We start from the raw sequence: 15,727 nt of genomic DNA, 5'->3' as shown, positions 1-15,727 counted from the left end.
GTAAGTCTTAGATCCACAGCTGGTCAGTAGATGAGATCTTCACTTGTCGGCCGCTGCATCTCCCAGCCAGTCCTTCGTGACAAAGCTCTGCTGAAGCCTCTCAATGAAATCGTCCCAGTCCTCACCAACACAGTACCGTTCCTCTCTGCTACCGGTGGCTATTCTCGTGGGTCGTTGATTCCCGTTTCTCGTCGCCACTGTAAAGTCCTTACACAATACCACAAATCCACACGAGGCACATTCTATGGACAAGGTCACTCTGTGACCTGCACCTTTATTCACAGGACCCAGAAGTGATGACCCTGCGTGGGATCTCCCTTTATATACCTGAATGACCAGGTGAGGAGTGTCTCCTACAAGTTCACCCCCTGTGGTCAAGGTATGCATTTCTTAAGTATATATAGTATTGCAGTGTTGTTACATGAAGGTTACATACATGACAGGTAGGTTACAATTGGAACTGGGTGAGAGCGACGATCGCTCAATTGCCCAGTCTCCAATGACCAAATACCCACTGACACCACCAATATTTCCAGGCAGGAAATTTACTTTAATATGAACCATAATGGATGAAGTAAACACAAGTGTAAACAAGACAGTATTTCAGATGGGTTAAAAAAGTGTCCTATTCTGACGGCTGCACTATATCAATGAATGTTTCAAAAACATAAACAGAGCTCAAGATATTTAATCCTTTCCAGTTTTATAAATGTCTCACAATTTAGATTTACAGTCCTCATCTGTCTCCTGTATTTATTGCATAATATATTGTTATTAATAAATTGCTGTTAAAATGATCAGATATAAATACATTCAAAAATCTGTTATGTAATGAATGAATATGATTAATATTGCTACTGGTCAGCACTATATTGGTTTACAGTTTGAAATATATATGGTATAGTAAAACAGCTACTCCTAAGAAGTGGCATCAAAAATGAAAGAAGGAATTAAAGCTGTTGAAGATTGTGCAACAATATTTTCCCTATTCATTTTCCAATTTCAGAATTGTAGACAATGGTGGGTTGATCATCCCTGCAAATGTGGACTTGTTCGCAGGAGGTTCATTGAAACTGACTTGATCTTGATCGGTACCCCATTTTGTCTCCAAGTCTCCCAACGAATATGGGAAGTAAGTGATTTTTCTGTCACTAGGTGAGCCCCATTCAGGTTGGCCAAGCCACACTGATTATACCACCAGCCAGTTTTATTCTGATGAATACTGCAGCTGTCAACAGAACTTCCTTGTATATTACACTGAGGTTTGCAACCATCATTGTCACGATCAAAAGTACTGAAGAACATTCCATTCTCGTCATCCTGTGTTCCAAACCCTCGGAAAGCATCCCCTGGATAAACAGGAAATATGTCATTAGAATCCTATGAAGCTGAAAGCTTTGTGTGAAAATGTGGCTTCTTCATATTGTCATATTGTGCATATAGTATAGAGGGAATTAAATCTAATTCATGAAATAATAGTATTTTTGATCATTCGCTCACCCATTTGGCTTACTACTTACAACTATGCACTTTAGCTTAGTAAATTCATCATTCGCATCATAATTACTAAAAAAGAAAAAGTTGTTTGCAAGTGTATTGGAAAAGCGTACATGATCCCTTTTTGATTTGGAGCTTGTCTGTTGTGGTGCCATTCTACATATATTTGTGACTGTGCCTGAAGTACACATTATTCTACATGTTTTCCATTAATAATTTAGAGATGGAGGTTGACAGCAAGCTTTTCACTTTTATTAGATATTTCTGTTATATTATTTCCCTAAAGTAGGTACTTTATATACCTAAACCACAACCCAAAGTAATTAAAGAACACCAAAAGAATGCTGCCATTATAAAATGCATCCATCTTGTATTCCGTGGTAATATCCCTGACAAAAGGCATGGTGATATAATTTACTAATAAACTAATACCATCGCCAAAGAACGGTTTAAATCTCGTTTAAAAAAAAGCAATCAAGATCCTTGCACAGAAACTACAATTAATAATAAAAATGACTGGATTCTGAAGTCCTCATGTTCTATTAAGTTTCATTAAATTATACTGTTTGCCTACATAAGAACAGTGATTGTTCAACTTCAAAATTAATCTATGTGTTGTAAAGTTTTTGGGATGTCTTGAGGAGGTGAAAGACATGATATAAATGCAAGATCTTTCTTTCTCATTGTAATCCAATGTTGAGAACACAAAATTCAAAGCATAAAATCAGAACCACATTTATTTCCCAAATCCTTCTGCTAACATATCAATTAAAAATACACAAAATCATTGTAATTTCCTAAACGTACATTCGTTTTAATCTATAAAATTACTTAAAATGGATTCCTGATCTGGATTAGTTTATTGTGAAGCACATACAATTTTTGGCTTTCTAGCTCATGAAATCTCGGACAGGAGGAGTTAAAAGCTTAACATACATAAAAGTCTTATGTTGGGGCACCATGGTGCATTGTTGGTACACTAAAGTAATAAATAGGTGAAGTTCTTAATGCAAGATGGATGGAAAAGAGTCACCTTAATAAGCATTAATAAATAACAAATTAGTAAATTCTAAACTATAAATGAAAACTGATAAAACTAAATGATTCACATAACCGTGCGACCTACTTGTCACTTTTACTTTGAGAATGTTGTCACAAACACTTTTAATTCATAATTAACATAATAGTTAATTTTTAACATTGAATTCACAATTAAAAATTCACTCAGTACCTTTGTTATAACCTTAGGATACCATTCATAACTCACAAAGATTACTCCAGTGCAGTTAACTAGTTAATTCGTTTGGAACAGCACTCAACCACCTCCACGATTGTCTAAAGTGAAATAGTATTGCATATAACAACTCATATTTCTTAAGGGAAATTTTCTGTTTTCTCAATTGTAAATTCTATCAGTCACGTAATCATTCAGAGGTTTTGCTCAGGCAAATTCAGGGTACTAATTGAAAGGCCTTTGCAATTCAGTAAAAAAAAACTGTGGGCAAGCAAGTTGTAATTGGTACTGAAAACATAAATTGCTGTCAGAAGCCTGTGTGCTCTACATTTTGAGAGTATGTATTCCACCCAGTCTGATTATGAAGTCAATGTTGAGACCGCCTTATACTGGAAAATGCCATTCCTTATGTCAGATGTGACTTAATGGCTTATGGTATCAATTGAATATGCATAGGTTCTTTCAGGTGAAATCACAGAAGAATCTACAAAGTGCCTAAAATGATCATACCAGCTGTTCCAGTAAAATGACCTAAGTGTATTTTGAACTGTTCACTTTCATCATCAATATAAAAATCCTCATAAGATGCATAAGCGGTATTTTCATCATCTGATTCGAAGGCCATAAGAAGACTGAACTTGGTGTTTTTCTGATTCAATATGTGGAAGATATGTCTCAGCCCAAGCCAGAACTCACCTGTTAAAAATAAGAAAGTAAAATTGTGATGTAAATACTAAACTTGTTCTTCTGACCCTAAATAAAAACAGAAAGTGCAGGTCTGCCAGCATCTATAATGAGGAATGACAGGTTAGCATTTTAGTTGTAGAGCCTGTAACAGAACAGGAATCAGCCAAGGAAACAGGATTGAACAATATAAAGGGGATGGAGGAGAGAGAATAACAGACCTGGGGGAGAAATTCCCCAGGGCCCTGACTGGGGTCAGTAAACGGCTCGGGGCAGGAAATTGCGGTTACCGTCCGTCGCGCGCTCCACTTCCTCTTGGGGTGGGTCCCGGAGCGATGGTGAGGCATGATCCGCAGTGCTATGCGGATGCTCCACGTAGCACAGACACGGTTCAACGCCCCCTCCCCTTCGCTTAAAGGGGAGAGCCGCTGCGCACTCTGCATGACCTCTGATGGTCTCCACTTGACCACCAAGACAGTGTGGTGCCGAGGCCGTAGCCAGGCACCCAAAAACAGAGTGCCGGGCTGCACAATGGCAGTCCGGACCATGCAAGGGGCGCAGAAGTCGTGCCGACCGGTGCGTCGGCAAAATAGACAGATGGCGGCGTGGGGCTTTTGCAACCTTCCCTTTAACTTCCGCCCTGCAGGTGGATGTCAGCTCGATTCACAGCTCGCGAGGCGCTGACACCTCTCGCAGCAGCCATGTGGGCTGCAGGGTAAGATCCACCACGGGGCAGAAAGTGGTCACCACACACGCCGATGACATAATTGCTGGTTGCGTGCCAGCCCGGGGCACTATCGGCGGGGTGCAAGGTTACAGTGGCAGCGCCTCTGCTAACTCGTGCGCAATTTTGCAGGGGCCGGGTTGTCCGTGACCAACTCATCCGACTGCACTACCAGTAAACGCAACCCTAATTCCACATTCACCAACTGTCCCACACCTACCTTTCCTCTGTCACTGACCATCACTGCTTCCACATGGCCACAATACAAAAATAAAAGCCTCCAAAACAAACATTCAAAACCGAATTTATAAATCAAACCATGCCATATTGCACACACCTAATCACCTTTGTGCATTCCCTTAGTGCCTGTCCTCCATGTACCTTTGCCTATCATTGTGGTTCTATACATTGCTACCCCAGTGGCTGCAGCATGGTTGGTGGAAAACTGCTGACTTTCAGTGGGGGAGAGTGCACATGGCCTTGGAGGACGACTTCAAACAACTCTGGGCCTAGAAGGTCCGGCTTTCTATTGCACCATCTTGGCATGGGCGGCAGTACCTGGCTCCTGCTCCACAGAGCCACTGCCACTCCCCCTTAGCAACCATAGTAATCTGTTGGAGGACAGATTGCTGGACTGCTGTAACACCCGACAAGTCCCTCTGAATACTGGTATCTGCAGCCAAAATGGCAGCAGTCTGAGTTGCATGGCAACAAGCTGACCTTGCATGACAGAAGTCTGAGCTTCCACTGTAGCACCCAGGTGTTGGGTGGCTTTTACTTGTGCTGCAATGGAAGCTGAGACATCATCCATCAAATATTGCATCATGGTAGGGTCCGCGATTGTGCCAGGGCAGGAAAGCAACCTGCACCCCTGAAGATCGGCCGCATTTAAAAAATTTAAATGAAGATTTGTCGATCCCCGTACACAGGAGGCAAAGGGAAGACTGCGTGACATCTGGCAGTGAACTAGGCACTCCTTCACCCCCATCCCATTCTATGACGAAGGCAGGTGCCAAAGACATTACCATAGAGGTGCACGTGCCTGTTGACCCAGGAACTCTGGCAAGGTCAGCACTCTGGAGGGTATCAGCGGGCATAATTCCTGTGTAAATGTCAAAATTTGCGTACGTAGATTTCATTTGTGCAACACAAGGGGCTAGACTTTCCATTATTTTTGCATGCATACTGCCCACTTAACGTCCATTTTAACGTTGAAATGAGGTATAATGCCCATATATTGCCCATTTAGCCACAAAATGGAAACTAACAACCATTTCTCGGTCACTTATCGGCGAGCGTTACTTTCGGCATGAACTTAATGCTGATGAAAAATAAAACCGCCCGCCCACCTTTTTTGGGTGGAAAAATCAGAATGGGCGAAACCAACACACATAATATCGCCCAGCGTTACTTTCAGCGCGTAATTAACTTCACGATTTCATAATACCATCCGCCTACTTTTTTTTGTCATAAAGATCACATTTGTTGAAACTAATGCCCAGAAAATCGCCTAGCGTTACTTTTGGCATCTCGCACACATCAAGCCAACAATATCGCTCGCCAAAAAAAACACTGTGAAAAAGTTGCTCTCACCTGAACTAATCACAGCAGTATGGACGCCATGTTCTAAATCGCAGTTCGCATCATTTACAAGCCTGCTTCAACTTCGGAGGAGTTTGGATGTACTCCGTGTTATGTATTTAACCCCTTTTAACTTGCATTACACCTGACCACCAGAGGGCCCACTGCTGGAGTCCCAAGGGATCCCAGCAAGGGGTCCCAAGGAGAGCCTGCTAAAGTCGGTTCCTTGCACGGTGGTTTTCCAAGATGACATACTGGTTACAGGTCGGGACACCATGGAGCACTTGAAGAATCTGGAAGAGCTTCTTAGTCAGTTGGATCGTGGGGGGCTCAGGTTGAAATGCTCGAAGTGTGTTTTCCTGGCACAAGATGTCGAATTCTTAGGAAGGAGAATCGCAGCAGACGGCATCAGACCCACCAACGCCAAGACAGAGGCCATCAAGAATGCGCCGAGACCACAGAATGTGACGAAGCTGCGGTCGTTCCTGGGACTCCTTAACTATTTCGGTAATTTCCTACCTGGGTTAAGCACCCTACTAGAACCCCGACATGCGCTACTGCGCAAGGGAGACGACTGGGTATGGGGGAATTCACAAGAGGCTGCCTTTAAGAAAGCCAGAAATGTATTGTGTTCTAACAAACTGCTTGTCCTGTATAATCCATGTAAACGATTAGTGTTAGCTTGCAATGCGTCGTCATACAGGGTTGGGTGTGTGTTACAACAGGCTAATGATTCGGGGATTTTGTAACCGGTTGCGTATGCATCCAGGAGTTTGTCCAAGGCCGAAAGGGCCTACAGCATAGTTGAAAAAGAGGCTCTGGCATGCGTTTACAGGGTCAAAAGAAAGCACCAGTACTTAATTGACCTCAAGTTTGAGCTTGAAACTGACCACAAGCCGCTCATATCACTGTTCTCTGAGAGCAAAGGGATTAATACCAATGCCTCAGTCTGCATCCAAAGATGGGCGCTCACGCTGTCAGCATACAACTATGTAATCCGCCACAGACCGGGCACAGAGAACTGTGCAGATACTCTCAGTCGGCTACCATTGCCCACCACCGGGGTGGAAATGGCACAGCCAGCGGACTTGCTCATGGTCATGGAGGCATTTGAGAACGAGAAGTCCCCCGTTACGGACCACCAGATCAGGACCTGGACCAGCCAGGATCCTTTACTGTCCTTGATAAAAAACTGTGTCCTCCATGGGAGATGGTCCAGTGTCCCAGTGGAGATGCATGAAGCGACTAAGCCATTCCACAGACGCAAAGACGAGTTGTCTCTGCAGGCGGACTGTCTTTTGTGGGGCAATCACGTGCTCTTGCCCAAGAACGGCAGAGACACATTTATTTGCGAACTGCACAACACCCAGCCAGGCATTGTAATGATGAAGGCTATAGCCAGATCTCACGTGTGGTGGCCTGGCATCGACTCAGATTTAGAGTCATGCGTGCGCCAGTGCAACACTTGCTCTCAGTTGAGCAATGCACCAGAGAGGCACCGCTAAGTTTGTGGTCGTGGCCATCCAAACCGTGGTCGAGGATCAATGTAGACTATGCGGGCCCATTCCTAGGCAAAATGTTTTTGGTTGTCGTGGACGCTTACTTAAATGTACAATAATGTCTGTAAGCACATCCACGGCCATCATTGAAAGCCTACGAGCCATGTTTGCCACACATGGCTTGCCTGATGTCCTAGTCAGCGACAATAGGCCGTGCTTCACCGGTGCTGAATTCAAGGAATTCATGACCCGCAATGGGATCAAACATGTCACATCTGGCCCTTTCAAGCCCGCATCCAATGACCAGGCAGAACGGGCAGTTCAGACCTTTGTAACTTGCATTACACCTGACCACCAGAGGGCCCACCTGTTGGAGTCCCAAGGGATCCCAGCATCCCTTGGGAGCACAATATATAAGCAGGCCACCCACGAGGTACCTGCACTCTGGAACCTTAATAAAGGAGCTAAGGTCACATTTGCTCATTACACACAGTCTCACCATTTATTATGAGTATAACACTCTGGAGTTCTTTTAAGGTGATGTGAACATCTGACCAAACATTTTATCATACTGTGGACGATTGGAATTTACCTTAGGTGTCTTAGTGGGGACATTTATTGTTTGTGAACAATCGGTGTAATACTGATAGTCATTGGAATGGGGCCTGTCATTTCTCAGCCTGTCTTGATGAGTATGCACATGCTGCAGACTCGAGATGGTAGAAGATATATTCGATAGCATTAGGTACCCAATCTAAGACGTGCCAGACTGGTGAGGAGGACCAGACCTTACACCCCACGCACTTACAGGGAGAAGCGGTCTTACCTCAACTTGTCCATCAACATCTGCCTTAGGAGACTGCGCTTCCAGAAGGAGGTTATCAGTGAGTTATGTCAGTTCATCAGGTGAGATCTGCAGCCTGCCAACACCATCAGGACCCCACTGTCCCTCGAGGACAAGGTCACCGCAGCACTTTCGTTCTATGAGTTGGGTTCCTTTCATGCCTCAGCTGCCGACATTTGTGGTATATCTCAGCATGGAAGAGGACTAACGGTTTAATTAGAAGGGGAAAAATAAGAGTATGAGAATTAGCTTGCAGGGAATATAAAAACTGACCGCAAAAGCTTCTATAGATATGAAAAGAGAAAAAGATTAGTGAAGCCTAATGTAGGTCCCTTGCAGTCAGAATCAAGGGAATTCATAATGGGTAACAAGGAAATGGCAGACCAATTGAACAAATACTTTGGTTCTGTCTTCACTAAGGAAGAAACGAATAACCTCCCGAAAATATTAGGGGACCGATGGTCTAGCGAGAAGGGGGAACTGAGGGAAATCCTTATTAGTCAGGAAATTGAGTTAGAGAAATTGATGGGATTAAAGGCTGATAAATCCCCAGGGCCTGATAGTCTGCATCCCAGAGTACTTAAGGAAGTGGCCCTAGAAATAATGGATGCATTGGTAGTCATTATCTAACATTCTATAGACTCTGGTTCAGTTCCTATGGATTGGAGGGTAGCTAATGTAACCCCTCTTTTTAAAAAAGGAGGAAGAGAGAAAACAGGGAATTATAGACTGGTTAGCCTGACATCAGTAGTGGGGAAAATGTTGGAATAATTTATTAAAGATGTAATAGCAGCGCATTTGGAAAGCAGTGACAGGATCGGTCCAAGTCAGCATGGATTTATGAAAGGGAAATCATGCTTGACAAATCTTCTAGAATTCTTTAAGGATGTAACTAGTAGAATGGATAAGGGAGAACCAGTGCATGTGGTGTATTTGGACTTTCAAAAGGCTTTTGACAAGGTCCCACACAAGAGATTAGTGTGCAAATTTAAGGCACATGGTATTGGGGGTAATGTATTGAGGTGGATAGAGAACTGGTTGGCAGACAGGGAGCAAAGAGTGGGAATAAACAGGTCCTTTTCAGAATGGCAGGCAGTGACTAGTGGGGTGTCGCAGGGTTCAGTGCTGGGACACCAGCTATTTACAATATACATTAATGACTTAGACGAAGGAATTGAAGGTAATATCTCTAAGTTTGCAGATGACATTAAGCTGGGTGGTGGTGTGAGCTGTGAGGAGGAAGTTAAAAGGCTGCAGGGTGACTTGGACAGGTTAGGTGAGTGGGCAAATGCATGGTAGATGCAGTATAATGTGGATAAATGTGAGGTTATCCACTTTGGTGGCAAAAACAGGAAGGCAGATTATTATCTGAATGGTGACAGATTAGTAAAAGGGGAGGTGCAACAAGACCTGGGTGTCATGGTACATCAGTCATTGAAGGTAGGCATGCAGGTACAGCAGGCAGTGAAGAAGGCAAATGGCATGTTGGCCTTCATAGCTAGGGGATTTGAGTATAAGAGCAGGGAGGTCTTAATGAGGTTGTACCGGGCCTTGGTGATGCCTCACCTGGATTATTGTGTTCAGTTTTGGTCTCCTAATCTGAGGAAGGATGTTCTTGCTATTGAGTGAGTGCCGCGAAGGTTCACCAGACTGATTCCCAGGATGGCGGGACTGACATGTGAGGAGAGACTGGGTCGACTGGGCCTGTATTCACTGGAGTTTAGATGAATGAGAGGGGATCTCTTGGAAACATATAAAATTCTGACAAGACTGGACAGGTTAGATGCAAGAAGAATGTTCCCGATGTTGGGGAAGTCCAGAACCAGGAGTCACAGTCTAAGGATAAGTGGTAAGCCATTTAGGACCGAGATGAGGGGAAACTTCTTCACTCAGAGAGTTGTTAACCTGTGGAATTCTCTACCGCAGAAAGTTGTTGAGACCAGTTTGTTAGATATATTCAAAAGGGAGTTAGATGTGGCACTTACAGCTAAAGGGTTCAAGGGGTATGGAGAGAAAGCAGAAATGGGGTACTGAAGTTGCATGATCAGCATGATCTTATTGAGTGGTGGTGCAGGCTCAAAGGGCCGAATGGCCTACTCCTGCATGTATTTTTTATGTTTCTATGTTTCTATCAAGGGTGGTAAATACAAGGCAACTAACACCTTGTTGACGCTGCGGGAGTGATCATTGATTCCATTCATGCCACTTCAAAGGATACGTTTGCAGGGGCTGTGGAACAATGGAACACCTCCAACGTGCTAATCCTGCAAACCACCATGTTGCAGAGGAGGACAGATCCACGGTGGATCATGATGAACCAGAGCCTCAGACCGAGGAGGCAGAGGTATATGGGTTGCACACATTTACCACAAAGTTTCCCCCAATAATGCTGAAGGTTGAATTAAATGAACTCCTGCTGTCCACGGAGCTGGACACGGGCGCAATCCAGTCCATAATGAGTAAAAAGACTTTCGATAAGTTGTGGTGCAACAAGGCTTCAAGGCCAGTCCTGATTCCTATTCGTACCAAACTTAGAGCGTACACAAAGGAACTGATTCCCATAATTGGCAGTGCTACCGTAAAGGTCTCCTACGATGGAGCGGTGCACTATTTACCACTCTGGGTGGTACCGGGCGATGGCCCCACACTGTTCAGCAGGAGCTGGCTGGGAAAGATACGCTGGAACTGGAACAATGTCCGAGCACTTTTGTCTGTCGACGACACCTCATGTGCCCAGGTCCTAAGCAAGTTCCCTTCGTTATTCGACCCAGGCATCGGGAAGTTCCAAGGAGCAAAAGTGCAGATCCATTTGATTCCGGGGGCGCGACCCATCCATCACATTGCGAGAGATGTACCTTACATGATGAGAGAGAGGGTGGAGATCGAGCTGGGCAGGTTGCAACGAGAGGGCATCTTTTCGCCGATCGAATTCAATGAGTGGGCCAGTCCGATTGTTCCAGTCCTCAAGGGAGATGGCACCGTCAGAATCTGTGGTGATTACAAAGTAACTATCAATCGTTTCTCACTGCAGGATCAATTCCCGCAATCAAAGGCAGATGACCTATTTGCGATGCTGGCGGGAGGGAAAACGTTCACGAAGCTGGACTTGACCTTGGCCTACATGACGCAGGAGCTGGAGGAATCTTCAAAAGGCCTCACCTGCATCAACATACATAAAGGTCTTTTCGTTTACAACAGATGTCCATTTGGGATTTGATCGGCTGCGGCGATATTCCAGAGGAACATGGAAAGTTTGCTGAAATCGGTCCCGTGCACTTTGGTCTTCCAGGACGACATCTTGGTTACAAGTCGGGACACCGTCGAGCACCTGCAGAACCTGAAGGAGGTTCTTAGTTGGCTTAGTCATGTGGGGCTCAGGCTAAAATGCTCGAAGTGCATTTTCCTGGCGCCTGAAGCGGAGTTCCTGGGGAGAAGAATCGCGGCGGACGGCATCTGGCCCACCGATTCGAAGACGGAGACAATCAAAAACGCACCAAGACCACAGAACGTGACGGAGCTGCAGTCGTTTCTAGGACTCCTGAACTATTTTGGTAACTTCTTACCGGGTCTCAGCACATTGTTAGAACCCCTACACTCTTTACTGCATAAAGGAGATGAATGGGTATGGGGCAAAAGCCAAGAAAATGCCTTTGAGAATGCTAGGAAGCTGTTATGTTCAAATAAATTGTTTGTGTTGTACAATCCATGTAAACGTTTGGTACTAGCATGTGATGCATCGTTGTATGGTGTCGGGTGTGTATTGCAACAAGCTAATGAATTTGGGAAATTGCATCCAGTTGCTTATGCATCCAGAAGTCTGTCTAAGGCCGAGAGGGCCGACAGCATAATCGAAAAAGAAGCACTAGCATGTGTTTACGGGGTAAAGAAAATGCATCAATATCTGTTCGGGCTCAAATTTGAATTGGAAACCAACCATAAGCCGCTTATATCCCTCTTTTCTGAATATAAGAGGATAAATACGGATGCATTGGCCCACATCCAGAGATGGGCGCTCACGTTGTCCACATACAACTACGTCATGCGCCACAGGCCAGGCACAGAAAACTGTGCCGATGCTCTCAGTAGGCTACCATTGCCCACCACCGGGGTGGAAATGGCACCGCCTGGCAGATTAGAACCTGGACGAGCCAGGATCCCTTATTGTCCTTCGTAAAAAACTGTGTACTCCTCGGGAGTTGGTCTAGTGTCCTGTTAGAGATACAGGAAGAAATAAAGCCGTACCAGCGGCGGGAAGATGAAGTGTCTATCCAGGCAGACTGCCTCCTATGGGGTAATCGGGTAGTTGTGCCAAAAATGGGCAGGGAAACTTTCATTAGTGATCTCCACAGTACCCACCAGGCATTGTAATGATGAAAGCGATGGCCAGATCCCACGTGTGGTGGCCCGTTATCGATGCAGACTGAGAGTCTTGCATGCACAAATGTAATCCATGTTCCCAGATAAGCAATGCATCCAGGGAGGCGCCACTAAGTTTATGGTCTTGGCCCTCCAAACCGTAGTCCAGGGTTCATGTCGACTATGCATGCCCATTCTTGGGAAAAATGTTTTTAGTGGTTGTAGATGTGTACTCCAAGTGGATTGAATGTGTGATAATGTCGGCAAGCACATCCGCTGCCACCATTGAAAGCCTACGGGCCATGTTTGCCACGCACAGCCTGCCTGATGTCCTTGTAAGTGACAATGGGCCATGCTTTACCAGTGCCGAATTCAAAGAAATCATGACCCGCAATGGGGTCAAACATGTCACGTCTGCCCCGTTTAAGCCAGCGTCCAACGTTCAGGCAGAACGAGCAGTTCAAACAATCAAGTAGAGCTTGAAAAGGGTCATTAAAAGCTCACTGCAGACTCGCTTATCCCGAGTCCTGCTTAGTTACCGCACAAGACCCCATTCGCTCACGTGCCTCCCACAATAGACAAACAAGCACACGCCACACTCACACATCGATGGACTGTTGGAAAATGATCACCAATGCATCCACTATTTCTAGGGCCACTTCCTTAAGTACTCTGGGATGCAAACTATCAGGCCCTGGGGATTTATCGGCCTTCAATCCCATCAATTTCCCTAACACGATTTCCTGACTAATAAGGATTTCCTTCAGTTCCTCCTTCTCGCTAGACCCTCGGTCCCTAAGTATTTCTGGAAGGTGATATTTGTCTTCCTTCATGAAGACAGAACCAAAGTATTTGTTCAATTGGTCTGCCATTTCTTTGTTCCCCATTATAAATTCACCTGGTTCTGACTGCAAGGGACCTACGTTTGTCTTCACTAATCTTTTTCCCTTCACAAATCTATAGAAGCTTTTGCAGTCAGTTTTTATGTTCCCAGCTAGCTTCCTCTCATACTCTATTTTCCCACACCTAATTAAACCCTTTGTCCTCCTCTGCTGAATTCTAAATTTCTCCAGGTTTGCTGCTTTTTCTGGCCAATTTATATGCCTCTTCCTTGGATTTAACACTATCCCTAATTTCCCTTGTTAGCCACGGTTGCGCCACCTTCCCCACTTTGTTTTTACTCCAGACAGGGATGTACAATTGTTGAAGTTTATCCATGTGATCTTTAAATGTTTGCCATTGCCTATCCATCATCACCCCTTTAAGTATCATTCGCCAGTTTATTCTAGCCAATTCACATCTCATATCATCAAAGTTACCTTTCCTTAAGTTCAGGACCCTCATCTCTGAATTAACTGTGTCTCTCCATCTTAATAAAGAATTCTACCATATTATGGTCACTCTTCCCCAAGGGGCCTCGCACAACAAGATGGCTAATTAATCCTTTCTCATTACACATCACCCAGTCTAGGATGGCCAGCCCTCTAGTTGGTTCATCAACATATTGGTCTAGAAAACCATCCCGAATAAACTCCAGGAAATCCTCCTCCACCGCATTGCTATCAGTTTGGTTAGCCCAATCTATATATAGATTAAAGTTGCCCATGACAACTGCTGTACCTTTATTGCACGCATCCCTAATTTCTTGTTTGATGCTGTCCCCAACCTCACTACTACCGTTTGGTGGTCTGTACACAACTGCCCTTTGGTAATCCGCAGCTTTACCCATACAGATTCCACATCATCCAAGCTAATATCCTTCCTTACTATTGCGTTAATTTCCTCTTCAACCAGCAACGCTACCCCACCTCCTTTTCCTTTCTGTCTATCCTTCCTGAATATTGAATACCCCTGGATGTTGAGTTCCCAGCCTTGGTCACCCTGGAGCCATGTTTCCATAATCCCACTTATATCATATTCGTTAATAGCAGCCTGCGCAGTTAATTCGTCCACCTTATTATGAATACTCCTCGCATTGAGGCATAGAGCTTTCAGGCTTGTCTTTTTAACACAGTTTTTCCCTTTAGAATTTTGCCGTAATATGGCCCTTTTTGATTTTTGCCTTAGGTTTCTCTGCCCTCCACTTTTACTTTTCTTCTTTCTATCTTTTGCTTCTGCCCCCATTTTACTTCCCTCTGTCTCCCTGCATAGGTTCCCATCCCTCTGCCATATTAGTTTAACCCCTCCCCAACAGCACTGGCAAACACTCCCCCTAGGACATTGGTTCCCGTCCTGCCCAGGTGCAGATCATCCGGTTTGTACTGGTCACACCTCCCCCAGAACCGGTTCCAATGTCCCAAGAATTTGAGTCCCTCCCTCCTGCACCACTCTGAGTCATCTGCGGATGTGCAGCTGCAGGCGTGTAATCCTGCCATGTACATTTCGATTCGAACATAATGTTACTTTGTTCACTGTACTTGCAGCAGCACTAGTGTGCTAGGAAATTTGTTGGTATTGTCACTGGTGGAGATAAACGCCTGGGCTATCGCTATGGCTTTACTCAAGGTTGTGGTCTCTACAGTCAAATGTTTGCGAAGTATTACTTCATGGTCAATGCCAAGTACAAAGAAGTCCCTGAGCATATGCTCCAAGTGTCCTTCAAATTCGCAATGTCCTGCAAGGCACCTTAGCTCGGCGACGTAGCTCGCCACTTCCTGGCCTTCAGACCTCTTGTACGTGTAGAACCGATACCTCGCCATCAGAATGCTTTCCTTCGGGTTTAGATGCTCCCGGACCAGTGTGCACATCTCATCGTACAACTTGTCTGTGGGTTTTGCTGGAGCAAGCAGGTTTTTCATGAGGTCATACGTTGGTGCCCCGCAAACAGTGAGGAGGATCGCCCTTCGTTTGGCAGCGTTCACTTCTCCTTCCAGCTCGTTGGCTACGAAGTATTGGTCAAGTCGCTCATCCCAATCATCTCCCTCCGAAAATTTCTCCCGGAATCCCACAGTTCTCTGCATTGTTGCATTGGGGTTCGTCATCTGTATCTCTTCGCCAGTTGTTATGTCTTGGACAAGGAGTCAGACTAGATACTGCAAGCTCAAAGTAAGTGTGACCATAGTCCTTTATTACAGATCTCAGCGTGCCTCTCCAGCCTTTGAGGCCTCCTTATATACCGGTGCTCCCATGGGATTGTGGGATCCCTTGGGACTCCGGGGATAAGCACTCTTGTGGTTAGACATAGTAATTACAGGTTTACATACATAACAGTAATGATGACCCCTGACCTCCTCAAACGCGGGAAACGAGCATTGCCATGCCGTTGCTATGGTCGGCGAAACTTTACGGCAGAAGGTAAAAAAAATTTT

General features: G+C 45.0%; 1 protein-coding gene across 1 annotated transcript in view; it reads right to left on the bottom strand.

Annotated features, from left to right (window-relative positions):
• Positions 1-1,029: 1,029 nt before the first annotated feature.
• LOC139274609 (angiopoietin-related protein 5-like) overlaps positions 1,030-15,727 on the bottom strand; it is a 62,604-nt gene continuing 47,906 nt past the window's right edge. The window contains exons 7-8 of the mRNA XM_070891286.1: positions 3,242-3,427; positions 1,030-1,349 (exon numbers count right to left, since the gene is read on the bottom strand). Coding sequence (XP_070747387.1) covers positions 1,030-1,349; positions 3,242-3,427 — 506 coding nt within the window. The remainder of the gene's footprint in view (positions 1,350-3,241; positions 3,428-15,727) is intronic.

The sequence above is a fragment of the Pristiophorus japonicus genome, chromosome 10 (assembly GCF_044704955.1).
Source record: "Pristiophorus japonicus isolate sPriJap1 chromosome 10, sPriJap1.hap1, whole genome shotgun sequence".
NCBI classification, from domain to species: domain Eukaryota; kingdom Metazoa; phylum Chordata; class Chondrichthyes; family Pristiophoridae; genus Pristiophorus; species Pristiophorus japonicus.
This window is presented reverse-complemented; position numbering and strand designations above follow the sequence as displayed.